The sequence below is a fragment of the Mytilus edulis genome, chromosome 3 (genome assembly GCF_963676685.1).
Source record: "Mytilus edulis chromosome 3, xbMytEdul2.2, whole genome shotgun sequence".
NCBI classification, from domain to species: Eukaryota; Metazoa; Mollusca; class Bivalvia; order Mytilida; family Mytilidae; genus Mytilus; species Mytilus edulis.
Genome location: NC_092346.1, coordinates 88,119,092 through 88,146,347, shown reverse-complemented (window position 1 = coordinate 88,146,347; position 27,256 = coordinate 88,119,092). Strand labels below are relative to the sequence as shown.

General features: G+C 32.0%; 1 protein-coding gene across 1 annotated transcript; it reads left to right on the top strand.

Moving 5' to 3' along the window:
• The first annotated feature begins 7,217 nt into the window (after positions 1-7,217).
• Positions 7,218-11,635, top strand: LOC139515482 (uncharacterized). The gene is made up of 3 exons (XM_071305055.1): positions 7,218-7,343; positions 7,741-7,876; positions 10,512-11,635. Exons 1-3 carry the CDS (start codon positions 7,218-7,220, stop codon positions 11,339-11,341), a joined length of 1,092 nt encoding a protein of 363 aa, XP_071161156.1. The 3' UTR covers positions 11,342-11,635.
• The last annotated feature ends 15,621 nt before the right edge of the window (positions 11,636-27,256 follow it).

The window sequence follows — 27,256 nt, the reverse complement described above, 5'->3', positions numbered from 1 at the left end:
TATGTGATTTTTGCGGCGTTTTGCATTTGCGCCGATCTGCATTTCATTTGCGCCGATTTTTTCTTTCATTTGCGCCGATTTTTTTTTTCATTTGCGCCGATTTTTTTACAGGTAAATTACAGGTAAATTACAGGTAAACAGATATAAGAGGATATGGTAATAGTGCCAATGAGATAACTTTTCATCCCAGTCTTTGAAGATACATCTCCAGACCTTTACTTTACCGTACTCGTAGATCTTCAGCCTCGGTCTTTCGGTCAACTGCCAGATGGTTATGTTCTTTCTGTGTTTTGGTTTGACAATAGTCTCCCAATCAGAATCCGTTGTGACTCTGGCTTTACAAGATTTAATGGTACATCGGTAAGATATGTTATTTTTCTGGACAATGACCCTCCGATATGTATGGCTGTCGAAGATTAAAGAATTGACTCATCAGGTCGTTACAATATGTCCATCGTGTTACAACGAATTTCCAGAACAATTAGAATCAAAATAAACTTAAAAATGGTTTACTTTCATAAATAGTCTTCCAATCAGCTTGGATGGAGAATTGTCTGATTTGCATTCATACCACGTCTTCCTATATCTATTAAACATAAGTGAACAACGTTTATAATCAGATATACCAATAAACCTTCAAGTTATAGTACATGTAAAAATATTAACTTATTAACTTATTTTTACCTGTAAATCCAATTAGGAGAAATTATAAAATCGGCGCAAATGATAAAATGAAATCGGCGCAAATGAAAGAATGGAAATTTTCAAAATCGGCGCAAATGTCATACGCCCGATTTTTGTTGTTTGGTTGCGAGTGTCTCGTTGTCGTTCAACCCACTATGATCTCCTACAGTTTCAATATATATTTTTCTTAAGACTTTGCTCAGAGGAAAGTAATAGAATAGGTTTGGATATACATTTTGAATCCCCAACATTTTATTTTAAACTATTAATTTTGAAGACGTGTGTTGTCTAAACGAAGTCTAAATGGTCACCAAATCACCTGTTTATTGTCTGTTTGGGTTTATTATTTTAAGCATAAAGTTTATAAATCCATCTCTGAACACACATTATACATGTATAGCATTAAGTCAAAGTAAACATTAAACTTATGAATGGCGGAAAAGAAATATCTGAAAAAGATAGATGGATGTTGGATGTGTACGGATTGATAGTTTAGTCTTAGTTACATGATTTTTTTTTAGTTGTTAGTGACTTTGAACTAGCTGTCAGATAACTGCGAATACTCTCAGATTTGTTCATTGTGTCTTTTTGTGTCGGGATGTATAAGTACCGGGCCGCGTCCACTTGTATTTTTGTCCATCTGATGAGTTAAGCCTTTTTCATCTGATTTTTATAGTTCGTTCTTATGTTGTACTGTTATACCACTGTCCTAGGTTAGGTGGAGGGTGGGGATCCCGCTAACATGTTTAACCCCGCCACATAATTTATGTATGTGCCTGTCCCAAGTCAGGAGCCTGTAATTCAGTGGTTGTCATTTGTTTATGTGTTACATATTTGTTTTTCGTTCATTTTTTTACATAAATAAGGCCGTTAGTTTTCTCGTTTGAATTGTTTTATATTGTCTTATCGGGGCCTCTTATAGCTCACTATGCGGTATGGGCTTTGCTCATTGTTGAAGGCCGTACGGTGACCTATAGTTGTTAATGTCTGTGTCATTTTGGTCTTTTGTGGATAGTTGTTTCATTGGGAATCATACCACATCTTCTTTTTTATACTATCAGTACACAATTCTATCAACATGTGTTTGGTGTCCATTTTACAATATATTGTTTAAGAATTTAGTGTTTTCTTATTCATTCTGACATCTGTGTCCATGGCTGTTAACAAGAAATTGCGAAGACGTTATGCTTATCTGTTCACCTTTAAAAATGATTTTTCAACAGAATATTATATCTATAAAATTGTTTAATTTTTTGTTTTTCTTTGCGAAAACAAAATGGCCCTCAAGCTAAATGTCATCGTCATCGGCATGTATAATAGAAGACGATAAACACTTTAGAATATACACCACCTGCTGGATCTTTTTACCTGAGCACATATCTCGTTACGTAACAAGTATGAATGTAAAATTCTCGATATGGTACATGTATATTCAGCCGAATATACACAGTATCTCTGGACTGGGGTATTTAAGATATTTTGATCTGATAATGAAACATGTAAATATATTTGTGCTTTATGTAAAAAAAAAATGCATTTAACCATTTTATTTTTAAAACTTCTTTAAAATAAGTTGACTTTGAGCATATATTAGGTGAATATTAGATTAAATTTGGGAAGTCGTGTATATCCCATTTGTCAAGTGAGAAATAAAAAAAATATCAGCTGGGTTTAAGAGTTGCAAATATTAACAAATTAAATTTATTTTTTATTTGTGTTCCTCAATAGTGTTTGCTGAATATATGTTTTCTCGAATGCCGAAAAGTGAAGAGTTTTTAATACGTGTAAATCCCGAATTCACACAAACGACGTTTATAAATGGTCTGTTCAAGAGTTAAGTTACACTTTTCAAAATATTTCAGACACGTAAATAATATAGGTTATTAGTGCTAGCTTCACAAAGAAAATATCCACTGACATGCATAATATCTAATGTCATGGGCCACGCATGGACTGGACTGTCTTTTTTATAGGGATGCCCATGTGGCACATCAAAGATAATAAGATTGATTTAACCATTGTACTTTAGAATTGCAACAAATCTTAAATTCTGAAAATCACTTGAATACATTAACCTGTTATCTTGTCGACTTTACAGCTTATTTCCTAATGCTTGTAGAGTAAAATTTTGATAGGCTTGCTTGCTCTGTTGGTATAAACATGAATTCAAGCTTTGTAAATAACATTGACATCTTCAAACAATGTAGAGGCACATTTTAATCTGTACATATTATATTTAAATTTGATTGGATATTATCCCAATTACAATTGTAAAATATACAAACTAAGCAATCAAGCTAACAAAAGTCTCGCTTTACATGCATTGGGAAATTAGCTGTAAAACTAACATACAGATAGCCGTTATATCCTGAGAAGAGATCACGATGAAATTTGAAAGTTAAACAAATCTTATAGTTTTCACGGGAACGAATATTTTGTTTAAACGTTGTAGTGATCAGCTCATCAATGACGTAATTTAAAAAATAAGACGACAAGGTCGAAAATAGTCATAGACGTCTTATAGCAAATAAACTCATCAAAGATACCAGGACTAAATTTTGTATATACGCCAGACGCGCGTTTCGTCTACAAAAGACTCATCAATGACGCTCAAATCCAAAAAAGTTAAAAAGGCCAAATAAAGTACGAAGTTGAAGAGCATTGAGGACCAAAATTCCTAAAGGTTTTGCCAAATACAGCTAAGGTAATCTATGCCTGAGGTAGAAAAGCAATTATAGGCAACAATACGGCCTTCGATAACGAGAAAAACATTGCCATATAGTCGACCGATCATTAAAAGGCCCCGACATAAAAATGTGATTTTTATTAAACAGAGTGAATTCATATAAGCTTACAGAAAAACCAAAAAGTCAGTTATAAATAAAAATACGGATAAACAATTCTTTTTTTTTTTCAGCTATCTTATGATCAAAAACAAGCTTCTGTCCTAGTTTAGTAGAAATCCAGGATAGTTTAAGAAAGTTATTATAGTTTCAAACACTTTAACCACAAAGTGAATATTTGTGGTTTGTGGATCGCTATGTCTCGCTTTTGCAACAAAAGTAGCAGGCTCAACAAAAATGTAATAAACTGTTATACTTTGCGAAACATGTGTATCTTCTATGTCAGTATGTGTTGGTAAACAAACTCTATACATTTTTTACTATTTTAAAATATCTTTATAAAATATTACTAGAAAACTTAAAAAAGTGATCTCACGGAACAAGCAAACGAAATTAAAAGAAACAAAAATAAGTAGAAAATACACTTTTACATAGAAGTAAAAACTATAGCAGACAGAAAAGCAAAATAGTTACGGCAGTAATAACTATACCATAAAAAATAAGAACAACATAAAATAACATAATATATACATTTTTAATAAGTATACTAGTCTATTCAAAACGGGTCATGGTTGAACGAAAATGAATTTCTATAGATTACAATCAACTGAGTGTGGCGCGTGTCGATAGAACATTAAATAACTTTCTAATTACTTAAGATATGATTATAAAACTTGAAATTATTTATTTCTAAAACGTTAACTTAGTTATGCAATGTCCTTTGTGTCAATTTTATCATTCCATCAGGTCCTTAGTGCAATTTTTTGTTCTTTGCACTAAAGGGGTCTTTTGCGGTATTTCTACGGACCCCCAAAAAAAGATTTAAAGGACAAAATGTTATTATATGGATTGGTGTTTTTTTTTCGGAAAATGTTTCTTTTGGCAAATATTTGAAAAAAAAAATCTCAACTTTTACATATTCAATACATTTTAGGTAAACACCTAGAGTTACAAATATACGACCATACATTTTTGATAGAAAAAAATGCATTTTCAATATCGTTTATCTTTTTAATAACTATACTAAATTTGCGGTTTTGTGACATGAGCATGTAGTTTAAACAATGTCGTCAATAGTGTTAGAAAGAAGATATCAAAAATGATTTAGAACCTTATACTACACATACGGAGGTACATGTATGATACCATGACAGGTGCACGTATGATATAACTGTGAAATAGCCATTGTAATTGCCACGTTATTTTATGGATCGTTGATTTTATTACCTTTGGATTATTGGCACGTGCCATCGAACTTAATCTTTATAGACCGAATATTACGCATACATACGTTACTTTTACAGTTTAGAAGGAGAAGACGAAGAAAAATTATTTATAATAGTGCAATCTGAAAAAAACAAATAAATACATATTTTATATCAAATAAGTTTTTTATTCAAATGAAAGAAAGGATAAGCGCATTTACAAAAAGATGTACTAAGACATATACTCGATGCTGAACTTAAAATTAGGTTATATTGTTTTAATCTATGAGGATCTGGAGGGGGGTCCTTCATTTCTGTATTCTTTAATGTTTAGTAGGCAGTGTTTTTTCTTTATACTTTTTGTCTATTATTATCAATTCGTTATATTCAAGCACCTTATTATTCTCCATTCTTTATATTTTTTTCCATTTTCTCTATTATTCATATTTATAGCCGATCATTCTCTTTTCTGTAAAACCTATCGACATCCTTCTCTTTCCGATGGTATGTTATTTATAGTTTTAACACTCTCACTTCACGGCCTTAGAGCAGTTTCAGAAGCTTAGTTCAAACGGAGACATGGTTCCCTGATGCGGCCTGATGAGGATAACGAAATTAACGATATAAATTATCTGACATATAAAATACTTGTATTTTGCGTTGATCGTTCCAGATGAAGTATAATCCAGAAACATGATTTGGACGTATGAAATTTATAAGATGTTGTTGTCACTCTTTTGTTAGTGTTACGTCCAAAATTTGCAATTACTTTTTTCAAAGAATAAGTAGATAAATACATAAATTAACACCAGAAAATAAAAAAAAAATAAAAAATCAGAAACAGTTATTGGCGAATAATTTATTTCTACAGCAAAACAAGCTAACAAAACTGTATAATATATAATTTATTCTCTTACACCTTAAACAAAGACCAACAGAAATAAAAAGCCAACGAATGATTTTATGTTTAATAATTCAAAATAATATACATTTTTTATTCTAGCATTTATAATACAATGTATCATCCACATAAAGGGGCGTAACTCCTAATATCATTCTAACACACTAAACGGATCTTAACCCGATCTGAAAGTTTTGAAAGATACTTTTTATGATTGGTCTTAATTTGTCCAAAACAGTCTTAACAGACTTGATTGAACGCTAGAGCCTTCCATCTTGATTAACTTGACATGACTGAACAGACTTGACATAACATATCTGAACAGTGTCTTAAAATCTGAAAAGTCTCAACGTATTTCTCTAGCGGTAAATTAAGTCAATCAAGACTTGATCAGACCAAAATGACCGTTTCAGACTTTAATCTGGCTACTAGTGTCTGTACAACAAAGAGTCCGTACATTTTAATATGTTTATTGATTTTTTCTTTTTTTATGTGAAACTTTAGGAACATATTATATATAAGAATAATAAGGATAATTCTAATGTTTACAATATAAAGGTCTCAGACAGGTCACAGACTGTTCACCTGTAATAAAATTGGGGTCAAATTTGTAAATCAAAATTCATGACAACAGCTTATAAGAAACAAACAAAAATCATATGTTACTTATCATTCTTTAGTATTAACAAACACTTCCAAAGAATTGTATAAATCAAAAGGTATGAATTAACCAAAAATTAACAGAAACAGTAACCACGCTGTATCTCATTCATATTTTCACATGTTTCAAAATTCGATTAAAGAATCGATAACGGATTTTTCTCCGTAAATTTCACGACACAGTGTCTGTAACATCTTTAAGTACTTCGATAAGATTTTATATAATAGTATGTTTATTTATGAAGTAATTATAGAAAATAGAAATGTATTAAATGGCTATGTATAAAATAAGATAAGTTTTACTGTATATTCTCCCTGAATAACAGATATAATTGTATGTAACAGGAATTCTTGATGGAATGCTGTACATTAAGTAATTTGTTAAAACAGCAAAGAGTGCAATAAAGAATTTATGAATGTTTAAAAAAAAAAAGAATACGAGAACGTGTTATAGCTTTGATTTAAACAAATAATTGACAACGATAACTTAATTTTATGTCAAGGCAGATGTCATGATTTTCTAAATGTGACCTTTCCATTTTTATGTAGCAAGATCAGAATATGGATTTTAAATTAATATTCAATGAAAAGTGTTACCTATTATAAATATATTGACAATATAAATACGTAAAAAGGCCTTAAGAATATATATCTTATTAGTTGTAAGATCGTTACATACAATGTGAAAGAAGTCTCAGTCCTAGGAGCACGACATGTAGACAATTGTTATAATATTTCGATAAAGTTTCATAACTTTGTAAATAATAATCTAAAATACATGGAGGGACCCCGTGCCAATATAATATGTAGGTTCCTTGTTTTTTTAGAAGTATGACTACCCCGCAACTCTGCTTCTAGCAAAAGGGTAAACTCACATAAAATTCTATACTCCGTGGAAAATTCAAAAGGAAAGTCCATAGTCAAATGGCGAAACCAAAGCTCAAACACATCAAACGAATGGAGAACAACTTTCATATTCCTGACTTGGTGCAGGCATTTTTGTATGTAGAAAATGATGAGTTAAACCCGGTTTTATTGCTAGCTAAACTTGTATGACAATCGCATCAAATTCGATTATATTGAAAACGATGTATGAACAAAACAAACACCCTTTTATCCAGTCACTGTTAAAGGTCCAATGTCTACTCCAATTTTCCTCCCGGTCTTGTTGTTTTGCAGAGTTGATTTGTTCTAGTCATAAATATGGTTTTGGATTTTTCAAATATTTCGGCCCAACTTCAGAGACATTGGTTTTAGAAATGAATTTCCGGTGCAGTAAGAATTGATACCGTTAAAGTTGTTTCAAAAAACGTTTAAATGAGAAGTGATCTAGTCGACATTAAAGCAAAAAATTTTCTATTATACGCCAAATAATTAAGAGGTTATGATAACATAAATAAAGATTCATAATTGACAAAACAAAAAAAAGAGTAATGTTTTGTTTTAGGGTACATTTGAGTGCTACTGTGGAAATGATATACAATTTACAACACAAGCTTCTGGCTTGGAATGTGGATTTCCGTGTCCAATTACCGTGACTGATGCATGTGGAGGACATAATCGAATAGCTGTTTATAATATACGTAAGTTGAAATTAATATTAAGGTTGCACGGAACTGTAATTTTTATACTTTATATATTAAGTTCAAGATGTCTAATGAGAATTCGATCTACAAATAATTATCTTTTGATCTGTTGTTGTTAAGATATGTTTGGTGCACGTATTAATTAATCAAGATATGTTTGGTGAGAGCACTAATTTGTCGAAATATGTTTAGTGTTGGTACTTACTGGTTGACAAATGTTCAGTCAGATTACTTATTAGTGGGAATTAAAAATAGCTAAAGTAAGTTTCCAAACATTTTAAGCGGGATGGACTATGGTATACGTTGCTAGTGAATATATCGAATGGTAAAATATATTACAATTAAGATTATTGTAAATATGTATAACGTCACAAAATTTTATATTCCCTATAATGATTGTAAGTAAGAATTTTCCCACTAAGCAGCGATATATGTCAAGGAAGGGGGCATATATCAACTCTGTGATTGTGCTGTGTTAATGAACCGAGTCAATTATATCTGTTAACTGCTAATAAAATAGATTTTCAACGATTATTGACGAAATTTGAAGAGAGCTCTAGTTATGAGATTTAAAAAAAAAAACAATTATGATTTATTTTGTTCAATCATTAACTAAAGTGAAATAGTGAAATAATAATTCGATTTCAGCAGCCAATATTTATAAATTTTGTCAAAATAAGCTAAAAAAAAAATCGATGATGCATTATTCACTTGAAAGTGAATTATAGTTCGACCACATTGACTCCGTAGTCATGTGAACTTTAATTTAACCCTTTAGTTAGAGAAAGATAACGAAGGAATTGTGCGTGTTCAGTAGTTGAAATAAAAAGACCTTGAAAGTGAAACAAAGTTCAATAACTTTATTGTGTGATGCAATCTACAAAAACTCATTGTTATATAGGTAAAAATGAAGTTTAAAATATATTGTCAAGCTATAATATGGAATTAAAAAAATCCAAGTGCACAAGTTCGATATCTATTGTAATCTTTATTTCTAATTTAATTATATCGAATATTTTACCATCGGCAGTGTTCGGAGGTTAACTCGATAGTTAATTAGATTGCGTCTAGATTTAAATTTACACGAAACGATGAGACATATTATCAAGCCCATGTCTTGTAAATTGTTCATTTTATAATCTGAATTAATGTTTTAATATGTTATAAATCAAATATGAAATTTTGAGTTCAAAAGTTGAACATGAATTTGACAGCTAGTGCCTGTTTTACTCCAACTTGATACACATATTAGACTATTTGTAATGAAATATGCATAATAATCACATAAAATTCACATACCTGTCAGAATGATATATTTTAAAAGAGGGACGAATGATACCAGAGGGACAGTCAAACACATAAATCGTAAATAAACTGACAACGCCATGGCTAAAAATGAAAAAAACAATCAGACAAACAATAGAACACATGACACAACATGAAAACTAAAGAATAAGCAACATGAACCCCACTAAAATCTAGGTGTGATCTCATGTGATCCTGAAGGGTAAGGAGATCCTGCTCCCCATGTGGCACCCGTGTTTAAACTTAATCGGTATTCAAGAGCATGCAATAACTACACAAGACTTTGTAAATCGTCTCCAGTGTTTGAGCACAAAGTTGATGAACAAGGGGTATTTCAGAGAACATCTCGTCCTTTTTCTAAAAAAAGTTTATCGGAAGGTACCGAGACCTTGTTGATTAATATTCCGTATCAACTTCATAAATAATACACGATGGTCTTGAAGTATATATTCTCGGTACTGACGTTTTTTTGTGTATGTCTTTTTGTGTTTCTTGGTTACATATGACATGCATCCCGTCATTGTGTTATTGTTCCATGATAAATTGTGTGTTCTTGCCTTTCATTTTTGCTAATGTGCTGTTTGTTTGTTTTTTTTAATGATAAAGATAATACCTATACCAAGTCAGGAATATGATAGTTGTTTTCCATTCGTTTGATATGTGTGATGTGTCCGTTCGTTTAATGTGTTTGGACTAATAATTAACTCATGAGCTACGCGCATTCGTGGATTAATGTGTTGTTCGATCACTCGTTGAACATTTTTCTATATTTGATAATCAACGTGTTGTTGTTTTGATGCTTTTCATTAGTCAAATCTCCAGTAAGGCGTCAATTTCCTTGTTTTTCCTTGAATTTGCTATTTTGCATTACGGACCTTTCAAGTAACGTCAATAGAAAGAACACATCTTATTTTGCAAATAATTAAAATACATTAAAAATATAAGTGTTGACTTGCTGAAATAAAAGATGTTAGATTGATACTTTAACAAGATAATCACTGTGCTTAAACGGCTGTGGGTAACTTAAGTTACCCACAGCCCAAGATGGAGCCGCCTTGCGTCGGTTAGATACTTTTCTTCTATAGAATAACAATACCACGAATGCATCAATTAAACAACTGGATTTAAAAGTTGTATTAATCGTTTAGTAGAGTTTATATTTTAAGAACTATGCCCCGTTGCACTAAAAAGAACGTTGGACAAAGCTGAGCAAAAGTGTTCGCCCAAAATGTATCAGACAAACGGGAATTAAACATCATTTATTTTCAAATTGTATCACCTGAAGATTGTACGTTAGTATGTATTTAAAATTTCCTTACAATTGTAGAAGGCGAATTTTTGCCCATAGTTCTACCTGTACTTGAACCCGCAACAGAAGTGTCTGCATCTACTGTACAACGTACAACAGAAGTGTCTACATCTCAAGTAAAACCCACAATAGAAGTGTCAACATCTACAGTAGAACCCACAACAGAAGTATCTACATCTACAGTACAACCCACAACAGGATTATCTACATCTACAGTAGAACCCACAACATTCGTGGCTACATCCACAATTGAAAAGCTATCCACTACCAGTGCCGTGAATGATATTACGAGTATAGATGACGATAAAACACCCACTGTTTCAATAGGAAGTGAAAAAACGTCACCGTCAACTACATTTGTACAGTCAACTGAAATTAGTACAAAAGTAGCTGAACTGCCAGTTTCTACTTCGGCTAAGTCTACTTCATTAAAAGAAACTATATCTACGCACATTACTAAGTCAAGCTTGTTAATTTCTACAACAGCAGTAGAAATGGTATCTTTTTCTTCAAATTTTAAAAATCCTAATATTTCTAATCAGATGCAATGTATGTGCCCGTGTGCATCAGTTAGTTCTAAGTGGAACTTTCTTGCTAATATGAATATGTCAATTGCTGAATTGAAAATATATCTGAATGATTACTTAGATGAACTTAAACAAAATCTTACCATCGATAAGACGAAGACATCAGCATATATCAACACAAAAATATCCACCCCAGATGATCGAAAGTCGTCAGTGTCGATTGGATATTTTGGCCTTTTTTTAGTTGGTATCCCAATAGCATTCATACTGTGCAGTGATGCAATGAGATTTGCGATGCAGATTCAAAAACGCAAACTATAAAATGAAATCAGCTAGATATTTTATGAACTTATGAATACACATTTTATTTTCTGATTTTGTTGTCTGTGCTCTTTTTAGTATTTTTGTTGTCAGTCGAAATTTATTTGTCAGTTTTTCAGATCGTCCAGAAATAGCAACATGTACATGTGTGAACAGATAGCTTTTTAGTCAACAAAAATACTAGTGTCAAGCTATCCAGCAATTCTCATCCTGCAATTCTCTTGCGATAAAGCTATCCTGTAATTCGTCATCCTGCAATTGCGTTAAAAAAAACTACTTGGGTGACAATTTTATTTTTATTCAAAATCATGGTTTTTGACTTGTTTTGTTTGAAAAAAAAATACAAATAAATATAAACATTTTTTATATTCATTGCGCATTTATAGCTTTAGTTTACAAATTCCTAACTCATCTTTTTCTAATGGTAAATTCTAGTTATAAAACTGTGAAGATGAGTTAGGAATAGTGAAATAGAAGTTGATACGTTCTCCATCGTGTTTCGCTTTAAAGATGTCATGAGTTATATCCTCAGCCTAAGCCATGTGTTACTGTAATTTGAATTTCAAAATGACTTAGCGACGTTTTTTTCGAATCACATGACTTTGATAACCAGTAAATTCCAGCGAAAAATATCTTTATAAGTAAAGAATTGTCGTATAAGACTAAATACTACACTACACGGGAAATGAAAAAGTTCACGTAGTCTAGTTTGATTAATAATTTAAAAAAAAAAAGAAAAAAAAAAGCCGAAGCAAAGGGATCCGCCGGAGGTTACGTTTCATTAAGGCCCAAAATTTCGTTCAAAACACGGAAATAAATCCAAATTCTAAAATATACTTTCTGACCCTTTTGTTTCGGTAGTTCATTATGCCTACGGATTATAGACTGTGCGCATATAAATAGCCATTGAATAGTTACAACAGGAGGGTAAACAATTTCTGGGGTAAGCATTCTTAAAGGCCAAAAGTTTTGGCCGAGACATGGAAATAAAGACAAAAATCTATAAAATACGCTCTGACCCATTAATTCGGTAGTTCTGTATGGCTAAGGATTATAGAATCTGCTCTAATCAATAACTATTGGATAGTACTACAACGGAAGTAAAGCGATGTTCTTGGTAGGTTTTATTAAAGCTCTTAAATTTCATCGATACATGGAAATAAAACCAAATTCGTTAAGATATGCTCTAGGATCACCAACTTTCAAACGAATTGTCTATGTTCTTAATTGCTAGGGATTATAGACTCTGTTTCAATGAATAGCTATAATATATATAGTACTTCATCGAGAGAATTAAGAATATCTAGGCTAAGCTTTCTTTAAGGCCACCAATTTCGTTCGAAACACGAAAAAGCCAAATTTGATAAAGTACGCTCTAAGGTCACCCCCTTTCCAAACAATTGTCTTGTTAGTTCTTCATTGCTAGGGATTATATACTCTGCTTCACTAAATAGCTATTATATAGCACTACATCGAAACATGTTTTAAAGCCAAATTCGATAAAATACGCTCTAGTGTCACCCTTTTTCCAACCAATTGTCTTAGTAGTTCTTAAAGGCTAGCGATCATAGACTCTGTTTCAATGAATAGCTATTATATATACATATGAAGTGTAAAGAATTTCTGCGGTAAGCTTTTTTAAAGGCCAAAAAAGTAGGTTCGAAACACGGTAATATATCTAGATTCGATAAAATAGTCTCTAGGGTCGCCCTGTTTCCAACCAATTTTCTTAGTAGTTCTTAATGGCAAGATATTATAGACTCTGCTTCAATGAAAAACTAGTATATAGTACTACATCGAGAGAGTAACGAATTTTTAGAGTAAACTTTTTTAAAGGCCAAAAATATCGTTTAAAACACGGAAATAAATCCAAATTCGATGGAATAAGTCTAAGGGTCACCCACTTTCCAAGCAAATGTCTGGATATTTCTTAAAGGCTAGGGTTATATGCTCTGATTCAATAAAAAGCTATTATATTGCTCTACATCGGGAGGGTAAAGAATTTCTGGGGTAAGCTTTGTTAAAGGCCCAAAATTTCTCGTTCGAAAAACGGAAATAAACCCGTAATTGATAGAATAAGCTCTAGGGTCACCCACTTTCTAACCAATTGTCTGGATAGTTCTTAATAGCTAGTGTTTATAGACTCTGCTTAACTTCACTGAATAGTTATTTAGAAAGTAGTACATAGGGAGGGTAAAGAATTTTGGTTGTTAGCTTTCTAAAAGGCCAAAAATATCTTCGAAACACGGAATTAAAGCCAAATTCGATAAAATAAGCTCTAGGGTCACCCACTTTGCAGCCAATTGTTGTGGTAGTTCTTAATGGCTAGGAATTATATGCTCCGATTCAATGAAAGCTATTATATAGTACTACATCGTGTTGGTAAATTATTCCTGGGGTAAACTATGTTAAAGGCCCACCATATCGTTCGAAACACGGAATTTAAGCCAAATTCAATAAAATACGTTTTAGGGTCATCCACTTTCTAACCAATTGTCTGGATATTTATTTATAGCTAGGGTTTGTAGACTCTACTTTACTGAATAGCCATTATATAGTTCTACATTGGGAGGGTAAAGAATTTCTGGGGGGAGCTTTCTCAAAGGCCAAAAATAGCGTTCGAAAAACGGAATCAAACCAAATTTGATCAAATGCGCTGGATAGGGTCATCAACTTCCCAACCAATTGTCTTGGTTTTTCTTAATAGACCTTTTCAACAATTGTCTACATCTACAGTTGAGCACGACTACGACAAATAAGATGTGAGGGGTCGTCTCAAAAATAAAAATTGAAAATAAAACTGATTTTATGCTTGAAATTTATTTCCAACAGAGTAAAATGGTATGAATCTTTAAATTTAGAAGTGAAACACAAGGATCATCTAATTTTCTGTACAGTGAAAAAAAAAAACATAAGAAAAAGCAAATGAAAAAAACCCATAAAAAACAGCGAAATCTGATCGACTAAAAATGAATCAATTATGAAGGCGAAGCATAATTTCCACCGTGTGAAGGAAAGAATATATTAACATTTTCAGGACTTGGTTCAGGCGCACAAAACATGCGACGGGGTTTTACTAATCTAATTATTAAAAAAAATCCATTATGCATGATCATAGACAAAATTTAAAAGAATCATTAGTACAAGATTTTTTTAAGATTATAAAATGGCAAAGATTTGTCAAGGAAAAAAGAAACAGCGGAACAATTTCTGACCCGTTGACAACAAAATAAAATATAGCATTGACAGTGTACCATATAAAACCAGCGATACTTGATCAACCATTAAACTCTATTGCTAAACAAGCCCCGCTTCTTGCAAGAAACTCAGAGGTTATTCTCGAGAACAGGGGAATGTCTCTACGATAAAAAGGACAACGTCAAAACTCTGTTGTTTTTTTGGAACACCGGCAATTATATTGGACAATCAGTTCGTGAGGACGACCATATAATTAAATGAGAGGAAAAAATAAGTCATTGGACACCCAACCCCTACTTAGAAGTATCCAAAAAGAATTTACAATGACAAAAGCTCTAAAGTAACTAGTATGTTGAATTATAAATTCCATACGCAGGTATGTACTGCTTAAATGTTGATACATCTCCCCTTATTCAAGAAGGAAATACACCAATTTACCAATTTTTTAATCAATTCAACGTGAAATGTCGTGTAAATACATGTAATAAGAATATTGTATGATTGAGAAATATTTGTATTTACATTTTATATTTTTTATATCTTCTGTAGCTATATATAACCGCCAAACGGAATTTATATATTGTAATGATAATCAGACGTTAACCGTTGACAACACTAATAAAATAATAAACAACTAAATACATGTTCGTGTAAACTTTTGGTTGACTTGTCCTTATAATTTAACTTCAAACAATGTTAAAACTTAAACAATTATATTAATTAACACAAACGTTGTATCCCTACATAAGATCTTAGAAATATCATTGTTGTGAACATTTGAGTGTGTACTTCTATTCTGTGAGTTAACCGGCGAGTCGAAAACAAATATCTTCTAGTTAAAAAAATTAAAAACATCAATACTCAATGAAACTTAAAAAATATTTATCAAATTTTAAATCATTTTTAATTATAGATGTTAACTGTGTGCATCATTCAATTTGTTTTTTTCACTATTCTTTGCCTCGATGTGAAGTTATCTAGTAAACTGTGGGTGTTATTTTATTTTGGTTTCCCTAATTCATTCGTTTATCCCAGAAACGCAGTTACTCATTTCACAAATACATTTTACGGGAATAATACTGATTGATATTTTAGTCTTAAATGCATGATTTTATTAGTTGTTATTGGCTTTGAACTTTTTTGTTGGGAAATATAAGTACCATGTCACGTCTTGTTCCATTCTTTATTTTTTTAGATGTATTTCTGCTTTGTATGAGTTAAGTTTTTTTTAACTGATCTTTATAGTTTGATTTAAAATTGTACTATAGCACCATTGTTTCGGGTCAGGGGAGGGTTGTCGCCTTCAAACTAATTGAACTCCGCCATGCACATTCTGTATGTGTTTGTCCCAAATCAAGAGGCTGAAATGCAGGGTTGTCGTTTGTTGCTGAATATCATAATTGTTTTTCTTTCATTATTTTGTACATAAATCAGACCGTTTGTTTTCTCGTTTGAATTGTGATATTTGTCATTTAGGGACTTTTATAGCGGACTATATGGTATGGGTTTTACTCAGTATTGTAGGCCGTACGGTGACCTATAGCTCTTAATTTCTGTGATTTGGTCTCTTCTGGGGAGTTGTATCATTTGCTGTCATACCACATCTACTTATTTTTATAGTTGCCCAAGAGTACCAATTTTCTTATTTTTATAGTTGTCCAAGAGTACCAATTTTCTTATTTTTATAGTTGTCCAAGAGTACCAATTTTCTTATTTTTTATAGTTGCCCAAGAGTACCAATTTTCTTATTTTTATAGTTGACCAAGTGTAGCAAACTGCTTTGATACTGACAATATTGCGTGATACATTTTTTGAGACCTTTCCATTCAATTAATGTAATTTTTTTTTTATTATTCTTTGCCTTGATGTGAAGTTATTTAGTAAACCTAGGGTGTCATTTTATTTTCGTTTTCCTATTTCATTCGTTTATCCCAGAAACGCAGTTACTCATTTCACAAATACATTTTACGGGAATAATACTGATTGATATTTTTGTCTTAAATGCATGATTTTATTAGTTGCTATTGGCTTTAAACTTTGTTGTTTGGAAATATAAGTACCATGTCACGTCCATTCAATTAATGTAATTGTACAATACATTTATTTAGATTGCAACTCCCGGAGAAAGAGTTTACATAAGACTGTGCTGGCTATTCTATACGACCAAATGAATAGACCTTTTATAATTTGTCGCTGCTGAGTTTTCTAGCAAGAATCAATTAAAATGTACACTATACCATAAAGGAAGTATGCACGCTGTTGTTTGTTATCATCCCTAATGCTTATTTATTTTGACTGAGATGGTAAATACTCCGGAAAACCAAATTATTCCAGGTTGTCCTTTCCGTAATTACCATGCGTTGTCTCTTTGCATCTACCCAGTTTCAGAAATTACGGACGTGTTTGAACATCAATTTCGAAGATAGAAGCCCTTCAAATATCTGATAAGCACTTACGATGGCTGTTATAATCATGATGGTATTAAATATACTGGAAAACTAATTTAAACTGAAATATTAGGAAAATATATTTATAGTGTCCTTGCAGGTTAGATCCCTAGTGACATAAAATTATGGAGGTGTGGTATGAGTGCCAATGTGACAACTATTCACCAGAAACAAAAGAAACCGATGGAAACAGCTTAATTTTACTGTACGGCGCGGGTATCAATAATGAGCAAAACATTTAACTACGTTCGTATAGTAATCTATTAAAAGCGCCTGCCTGAAAAATGGGTAAAATTTCAGAAGAGAAGGGTTATTTTATTTTTATGCTTTCAAAATTTACTTTTGGCCTTCCAAATGTTATTCCATAGGACAATTTGTTTGTAACCTGTCAGTTTATAAATTATATATAATAAACTGTTACTTGCACCTATTTTGGGAAAGTTGGCATTGACAGGATTATATGTTCTATTTGGGTCCAATAGATTTCTTTTCTCTCAAATATTTTAATTTCTACGATTTCCACGATCGTGCTAGAAAACATGATAAATTAAAAGTAAGAAGTTGTGGTATGATTGTCAATGTGACAACTATCCACCAAAGTTTAAATGAAGTGCGTCTAAGCAATTTTAGGCAACCACACGGCTTTCAACAATGAGAAATGTCCATACTGTATAGTCTGCTGTAAGAGTCACTCACATGTAAAATATAAAGCAATTCAATTGGGGAAACTAACGGCCTAGTTTATAACAAAAATTTGACGATTGTTTGCCAATTAAAACAAATATACCTGACTTGAACCAATCACAACCACTGTACTACAGGCTCCTGACTTGGGCCAGACGCACACAGAATGTCGCGGGGGTGTGAACTCCTTATTGAGGTAGATGTTTAACGTACATACTCACAGGGTTACAGTCTGCAATCCCTCTGAATTCTAGTTAGTGAGCACTGGTTGGTTGAAAAGCAGCATAAACCATTCGTTAGTCTGTTTAAACCACACAGACTGTAACTACGTTTTTTTTAGATGAATTAATAAGGAACCAAATAGGCAATAAAAATAGTAAGACGAAGTCGAAGAAAGACAAACGACAGATTGACAAAAGAAAAAGACAAAATAAACCCGAGCAATCAGTAATCCAAAGACTGAGAATATTGAGTTACAAAACAACTAAGACATACAACTAGAGATCAGCAACACATTTACACAAACCTGATAGAAAATCTGATATACCCTCGGGTCGAAACCAGCTTTCAAGTTGAACATGAGATGGTACTAGCAAATCACAAACCGAAAGTACATTTCCCGAATTTACCGTGCACTGGTTTTAGTTTGGTTCGCGATTTTAAATCTTAAGTTCATTGTGAAGTGTTTCATAGAGTGTTTTTTTTTAATTGTCCTTGGGTTTTCTGTTTTTCGTAAACTCATTATTTTTATTGTCTTTGACATTTTCCGTTCGGACAAGTTTCCTTCTAGAAAATTAAGCTTTCAATACTTGAATGTTCAAGTGAAACTTTAAATCTTTTCTCTTTTATACAATAAAGTTACAAAAAATATAACGAATAAGCAAAAAACTTAAAATTTCGACCCGATTAAAGTAAGAACACGTGTGATACAGTATATATTCAGTATATAAATAATTCATAACCATGATACATCATTTCTCCATAATGTTTGACATTAAACACAATATCCTATTGCGATCAATAAAATAATTGAAATCAATGCCTATTGGGTGATTACAAGTCTTCAAGTTGGTCCATTGCTCATTAATATGGAGTCAATGCAATGCAGTTTTCATAACATGCCGATACAATTTATATTCTAGATTCCATTGCATTTTTGTATTCCTTTGAGGAAATGAACATTTTGCTAAACAAAATGCGCCTTGTTTAGATTTTGGTGGAAGCTATTTATTAAATTATTTGAAGTTTGATATTAGTGATAGATTTACCACTTCCGAGAACGATACCATTACCACTCACTGTTACCTGTTTGTGAAAGAAAAAAATAGTAGATATCTGTTACAATTATAATGCACTCTCTTTGACAACAAAGCAACAACCAGTTGAACTGGTGTTGTTTTTTTGCTGGCTGGCAATACATAAAATGTCCCCAATGATAATGCTGATTTATAAAGAATTTGATGGTTATTAAACTAATGAAACTTATAATATTTGCAATCAACAGGGTGGCAAATGAAATCAAAAAAGGATGAAAGGGACTTTATTTTTTTATATTAAGAAAACAACCTAACGCCATTTCGATAAAAGAATTGAAAACTCCGAAAAAGATTTCCAAATCCGCGTTCGGCAATTTATGCCTGGGGTAGATGATGGAGACTCAGAATGATAAAAAATTCTTACTGTTTTGAATAATTCGACGTTTAATGAATTGCTAATATACGGAAAATATAAAAAAAAATCAATAGTAAATATATGGCATAGAAAAATTATCGGTTTTATATTTTTAAATAATATACTGAAAAAAAGTTTTTTTTCCAGGATTGTTCTTTGTATGTTTTTAATAAAAAAAAAAAGTTTTATTTTAGGCAAAAATGATAACAGAAGGAACCTTTAAACTGTAATTACTACAATGATTTTTTCATTCAATTTAATTGATAAATAACAAATTGGTATTCCGCCGTTGGTTTTTATAATAAATAGTTTAATTTCAGGTTTTAATTTTATTGGTTGCTATTGGAATGACGAGAATAACACACTGAGTGATCATTATCCACCTGCTCCAACAACAATACAGTGCTTCCTAACATGCATCAATGCTAATAAAGGATACACATATGCTGGTACACAGATGGTAAGTTGATACAAACCTATGTATAATACTATACTACCGAGTGCTGTCTCCTGGCTTGAATGATACCGTCGCTCTATATCGAACAAATTTAAGACATATTTATCAGTCTATGTATAATACAAGACTACCGAGTGCTTAGTTTAAACATATTTCATTTGCTGAAATAAAGCAAAATGGATAAGAAACAAGTAAATCATACTTATGAAGTCTTCTCCATGTGATTCTCCGAGTGCTGTCCCCTAGCTTGATACATATGCTCGGTTTATTCCTTGAATACCAACATCCTTTGATCTACAGTTTAATGTAGAAAAAAGCAACCAAGGCTCTTTACTAAGTGTTAAGACTAGGTCGTCTACATAATATTTCTATATGTAGTCAGCCGGATTTATTTGATAAAATGGTAAAACCAATATTACCGTACGGCTATGAAGTATGGGGTATTGGCAATAACGACATGATTGAAAGGGTGCATCTAAACTTTTGTAAATTGTTGTTAAGTCTAAAAACATCTACATCTATGAATGAATGAATGAATTTTATTTACATGTCTATTAATGACAATGTGATTTTTTTTTATGGTTAAACAGAATAAAGGCTATTCTGAACGAATATGGTATCCCAAATTTGTGGGGAACGCAATCTTTTATAAATTGAAATTGGTTAGTTCACCAAACTTAGACTTAAAGATCAGTATGTACAAGTCTGGCATTCTTTACTTGAAAACTCTAAATTACAAACTTTTTAAAGATTTTCGGAAAAGAAGGTTATTTTGAAATTCTTGGGAACAAACTGTCTATTGATTTGTGTAGATTTAGGACCAGAAATCACAAGCCCTATTGAACAGAGTAGATGGAACACTATAGTAAGAAACAATAGACTTTGTCTTCTATGTTATAAAAATGATATTGGTGATAAAATGCATTATGTATTAGAATGTAAATACTTTGAAGAAAACAGGAAACATTGTTTGTCACATTATTATTTGAAAAATGCAAATATTGTCAAATACAAACAGATTATGTCTTCAGTAAACAAATCAAAATTGATTAAACTATGTAAATTCATAAAGATAATTCACACAGGTGCATGTACTCCTAGCTAAAATGGTCTTAGGAACTAATTTGTTTGTTCTGTCTTATTGAAAATACTGTAAATAATTGTCTTCTCTGTACCAATGTATATGGTTTATTGAGAATAAAGATATGTATGTTTGTAAGGACAGACACTTTACCTGTGAAATTATGTTAGCGTTCAAGGAGTACTTGTAGGTGTAAGAAGTAATCATAACAAAAGTGCAGTTTATATGACAACACTTTTTTTTACTAATAAAATTGAGAAAGGAAATGGTGAATATGTCAAAGCGACAACCACCCGACCATAGAGCAAACAACAGCCGAAGGCAACCAATGGGTTTTCAATGTAGCGAGAATTCCCGCACCCGTAGGTGTCCTTCAGCTGGCCCCTAAAATATGCATAATAGTACAGTGATAATGGACGTCATACTAAACTCCGAATTATACACAAGAAACTCAAATTTAAAATCATACAAGACTAACAAAGGCCAGAGGCTCCTGACTTGGGACAGGCGCAAAATTGCGGCGGGGTTAAACATGTTTATGAGATCTCAACCCTCCCCCTATACCTCTAGCCAATGTAGAAAAGTAAAAGAATAACAATACGCACATTAAAATTCAGTTCAAGAGAAGTCCGAGTCTGATGTCAAAAGATGTAACAAAAGAAAATAAACAAAATGACAATAATACATAAATAACAACAGACTACTAGCAGTTAACTGACATGCCAGCTCCAGGGAATTGTATTTTTTTCAATCAATGTACCAGTAATTATTATTTTTTAACAGATAGGTAAATGGATTGTCTTAAAATAACATTTTAAAAAGTGTTGCATCTCAAAGTCAGCATGTGCATATTGTTGAGAATTCCAGTTTGCACAAATTCTACAATAGCCTCTTTGAACTTCGATTATTTTTTCAATAACTCTATAGTTGTGTGCTGTAATCAATATCCTCCCGTATTACTTGAAACTTTGTATAACATGTTAGATAACAATGTAGGATATATTTTTGCTGATAATATTTCACCCTTTTTTTCTTGTAAGTGATAAAAAAATAAATACTGTTTAGGTCATTATTAGGTTCACAACTTGTTACCCCATTTATGGATTTTCTTGAAACTTTGTAGAGTTTCCAGCTTGCATGGAAGTTATCAAATTTACTTTATTATTCTGGTGATTTTTAAGTTTTAATAAATTGTTCAATTGAAATCTTTACATAGTTTATATTAACTATGTAATATTTTAAATGATATGGATTGAAATAAATCTCCAATATCTTTTTTTTTTAGTTTGAAAATAATTGTATTTAACTAAATTTCAAATATGTCTAACATTGTCTCATTTTGATAAACATATCCCTTTATGATTTTTTTTAAATATTTTAATTTACTTTGTTTCTTTAACTTTCATGACTTCATATAATTTTAACCCTACAATCTACTATTTACTATCTACTATAAAAAAAAAAAAAAAAAAAAGTAATAAAATGTTGCAATTCTATCAAGTTCACTAATTATTTTTAACAGTTAAATATTTATAAAAATAACCATTATTAATTTATTATTTTAAAAACATGTACTGGAATATTTTTGTTGGCATTCAAGGAATATGTAACATATGAAATGTTTGCATTCGAGGAAGACACAGTATGCTCTATATCGATTAGATTTGAGACTTATCTACCAGTCTATGAAAAAAACTAGTCTCACGAGTGTTGTCAGCAGGCTTGATAACTACGCTCTATATCGATTAGATTTGAGAGAGATTTATCAGTCTAAACTGACGAGTGCTGAACCCTGGCTTGATACATACGCTCTATATCGAACAGATTTTAGACGTACATATCAGTCTATATGATACATGAAAATACCGCATGGTATACCAAACAACATCAACTATCTATCAACACCTGACTCCTGCCCCCCAAAAAAACCCAGACATACAAACACAAACGAATAACCATGGTACAAATGGACAAACTTAGTATAGGCATAAGGGGGGTTACAAAATATGGTGGGGTTAACCAAGTTTTACGTGCGAACACCAGTTCCCAAACCCTGTGGTAATCTAGACCATATGTAAATAAACCATACAGAAACCGGTATCGTGCTGTAAATCATGGGATGACAACTTTGTGTTACTTATACAGAAACCGGCACCGTGCTGTAACTGATGGGATGACAACTTTTTGTTACTTATACAGAAACCAGTACCGTGATGTAACTGATGGGAAGACAACATCTTGTTTCTTATACAGATACCGGTACCGTGCTGTAACTGATAAGATGACAACTTTGTGTTACTTATACAGACACCGGTACCGTGCTGTAACTGATGGGATGACAACTTTTTGTTACTTATACAGAAACCGGTACCGTGCTGTAACTGATGGGATGACAACTTTTTGTGACTTTTACAGAAACCGGCACCGTGCTGTAACTGATGGGATGACAACTTTTTGTTACTTATAACTTCTCCAGTCCATAATATTATCTTAGTAATTCCTGTCAATTAACAAGTTGGCTCCAGACGGAATTTTTATAGTATCTTTTTCTTGATTACTTCCGATGCAATATCTTTTAAAAACTTATGAAAAGTGTAAGATTAGTGTAAACATATATTTTACTTTCCGTTTACCCTTTCTTATATATTTTCAGAACCCCCTTTCATGTGTCTGTGGTAAAAGCATTTTTAACCAAGGAGTCCAACCTAGCAATGATTGTAACGCGCCATGTCCTACAATATCAGGTGACATTTGTGGAGGTCACTTTAGGTTGGCTGTCTATAATATTAGTAGGTATTGACAGATTTGAAAATATATTTTTGTACCAATTGGCACTGCAATAGAACTGGTAAACCTTTGTATTTGAACTGAATAATATCCTTTTACTACTGAAAATTTACCTGATAATATAGAAATAAGATGTGGTATAACTGCTAATGCGACAAAGCTCCACTAAATGAAACAGCAGTTAACAGCTATAGGTAACTGTACGACCTTCAACAATGACAAAAATCCATACCGCATAATTGGGTATGGAACAATTCAAACGAGAAGACTAACTACTTCAAAATAATAGACGAAAAACAAATATGATACACAACAACAAACGACAACCACTGAATTACAGGTCCTGACTTGGGTCAGACACCTTCATAATGTGGAGGGGTTAAATTAATTTATTTGTGTCAAACCCTCCCTTCACCTGTGACAGTAATGTAAATTTACAACAAAAGAACACACTATACAAAAGGATCAACTCATTAGATCGATACAATGTTTTTGTGATGATTTTTTCTTTATAGTATTCACGGTGGGTATGGTTGTCCTGCGAGAGAACGTTCTGTGCTGGTGATTCGGTCCTGACGGGTGCTGGTGATCAATGAAAAAATGTAATCAAAGACGAAAATGATGATTTTTGACGTTTTCACTCATAAAAAATGGAAGAAAACAGTTGCGATTTTTCAATTTTGTCTCTTATGGGTTCATATTTAAACCATTAAAAAGTTGACTCTCTAAACTGTTACAGTTAGCGTAACACAAAAATGCACATTTTCAGAAAATCTAGCACTGATTAAATAAAACAAAAATGCTCATAGAGTCCGCTTTCTACACCGCAATCCACACGACAAAACTATGTTGTGAAAAAACATTGCAATTTATTAAAATTTAGCATTTTCTCAATTTATTCATGTCCTGATACTGTGCTGGTGGATCCTGTCATTGTGCTGGTGGGTCCTGATACGGTGCTGGTGATTTCGGATAAGAAGTTGGTCATATTTGAAACAAATGTTACAAAATCAATAAAATTGGGCAGATAATTGTTGTCAATAGGATCTATGACTCCTAGCTCTTGTGCATCCATTTAGCTCTTGTGCATCCATTTGGCTGTTTAATGTGTGTTTTCAAATGATCGTAACTTGTATTACATAATTACATAAAAGGGCAACATCTGTCGTCCAATATCAGTTAACAATGTATAGTATCTAAAATAAGAATAGTTTTATTAAGATATTAAATGCCCCTTACATTGATGCTTCAACAATTATCAAAGCCCATGCAGCATAGACATGTTTGTTAGCGCTCCGCATACCCCTCCCTACTTCCACCCAACCAACCCTCCTCATTTCTTCCTTCATTGTTACAGTGGTGTACCAACACAACAATTTATCACATAATATAATAACACAAAGACACACATTATTGAACAACGAATGCTCGCAGATACTGAAAGCTAGTTCAAAGCCGCATTTTCAACTAATAGATAAACCATGTTCTCATATACAAAAATCCTAATCGTGTCGATTAAAAAAGTCTTAAAACTTATAATAAGTTCACATTTTAATGTTTGATGAAGCAGAACTTTAAAAGTGTGCAGTGAATCTTGTGCTCACAACAGTTATTGTCATTATTATGTTTACATAAGACGTATAAAGGAATTAAGAAGGTACCAAAAAATATTTTACAGTTCAATTTAATGATCATGAATGGAAGGAAATGGTACGGAAGTTTACATAGGACAAAAAGAAATTGATAGTATTTTTTGGCGAAAGACTTAAACGCTTCTTTGCATTATATAGTACAGCTATTCTATAAAAGCATGCAAAAAAAAAATTTGATTGACTTGCTTGCTATGTTTGCTAGTGTTTTCAAACAATAGGTAGGCGGAGTTTCAATACATACTGGGATTCGATTGGACAAATACAAACTAACAGGAATTGAAGTTAATTTTTATTGTCCAAACAAATTCTAGTATATAGTAAACAGACTACTTACCTGTCGTTTACAAACATCCAAACAATCATAGCAAGCAATTTTATCAATGGTTTGCTTTGCATATATTAATAGAAGAGCTGTAAATTCTAAAAAAAAAAAATTCTTGTTGTCGTAGATTGTTAAATCCTCAACAAAATCTCAATAACTTACGGGAAACTATTCCAAGCTTAAAACTTTCACTGTAACCTCGCTCTAACTTATCCCCCATCCCCCCCCCCCAAAAAAAAAAAAAAACCAAACAAACAAACTCGCAATACTATTGTCATTCTTATAGTCAGCACTTAATTTTTCACAAACAAATGGGTTTTAAGCTGCTAAAGACATATGATTCAAACGCTCAGAAAGTCCTTTGTTCTATATTTTTGCTCTCCATTTTTATGCAAAACCTTTTACATTTTTATTTTATGGGTTATTGTTGAAGGTCGTACGATGACGTATGGTTGTTAACACATACTTCCTTTGGTTTCTTATGGAAATTTGTCCATTGACAACAAACATACCACATCATCTACTTTATATAAGTATTGTATAAATTACAACGTATTTTGGTGATCTTGCAAAATGATCGTAATCCCGAAAATCGTAAACATATTTTCTTAAGAAGGGATCCGTTAACAGGCCAATAAATTAGATTACAGTTAATTTAAAAAAAAATATTAAAAAAGGGTATTTTTTTCTGTCATAATAACAGTAAACAGATTCACAATAATGTCAATTTCAATAAAGCTGACAACAGTTAATTAGCCAATAACAGTACAACATCAATGATCTTGAATATATGCCACTTTTAACTAGAATATAAAGACACAGAACCAGGACATAGGAGCACAGAACCAGGACCGTTTTTCTTATCACCAGCACAGCGTCAGGACAATTCCGTTTAACGAACTTGCACGACTTTTGCAATATAATATTGTTTTCATATACTTTTGCATGGTACTTATGACGCATCAGAGAAAAATTAAGCAACAAAACAGTCGTTTTATTGCCGTTCTGATACAATGTAAACAAACCCACCAGCACAGAATCAGGACCCACCAGCACCTGACAGGACCAAATCACCAGCACAGAACGTTCTCTCGCAGGACAACCATACCCACCGTAAGTATTTGATTCTTTCCAATCACTCAAGTTTTGGAGATGGTGCTCAAAACTAAGTTTAAGACATATCATGAAACAAATTATGCGTTTTTATGACTTGCAGAAATTATATTAATCTTCACTTGCTAACCTTTGACATATTATTTGCCCTTAAATTAAGAAAAGATTGGTTGAACAACCCTGTTATTTTAGATATACATTTTAATATAAATCCTTTGTAAATAAAAAAAATAAAGTCAAGTGATTTAAATTTTATGAATTAATTTAAAAAAAGTTGTTCATCAATTGAATCAGTTGATAAGAATTTTGAAAGTTTTATATTAGTATCTTATGCTTGTGTAAATTATTGACCAGTGAACTTTTGGTCAACATGCGTAGTAGTAATATATCTAAGTTGATTCCCACACTTTTTTGAAATGTTATTACTCCAATTCTTTTCATAGCCAAGTAAGAGTCAGTATGATTATTTATAACTGTCATCATTTTCAAATAATTACACTCAA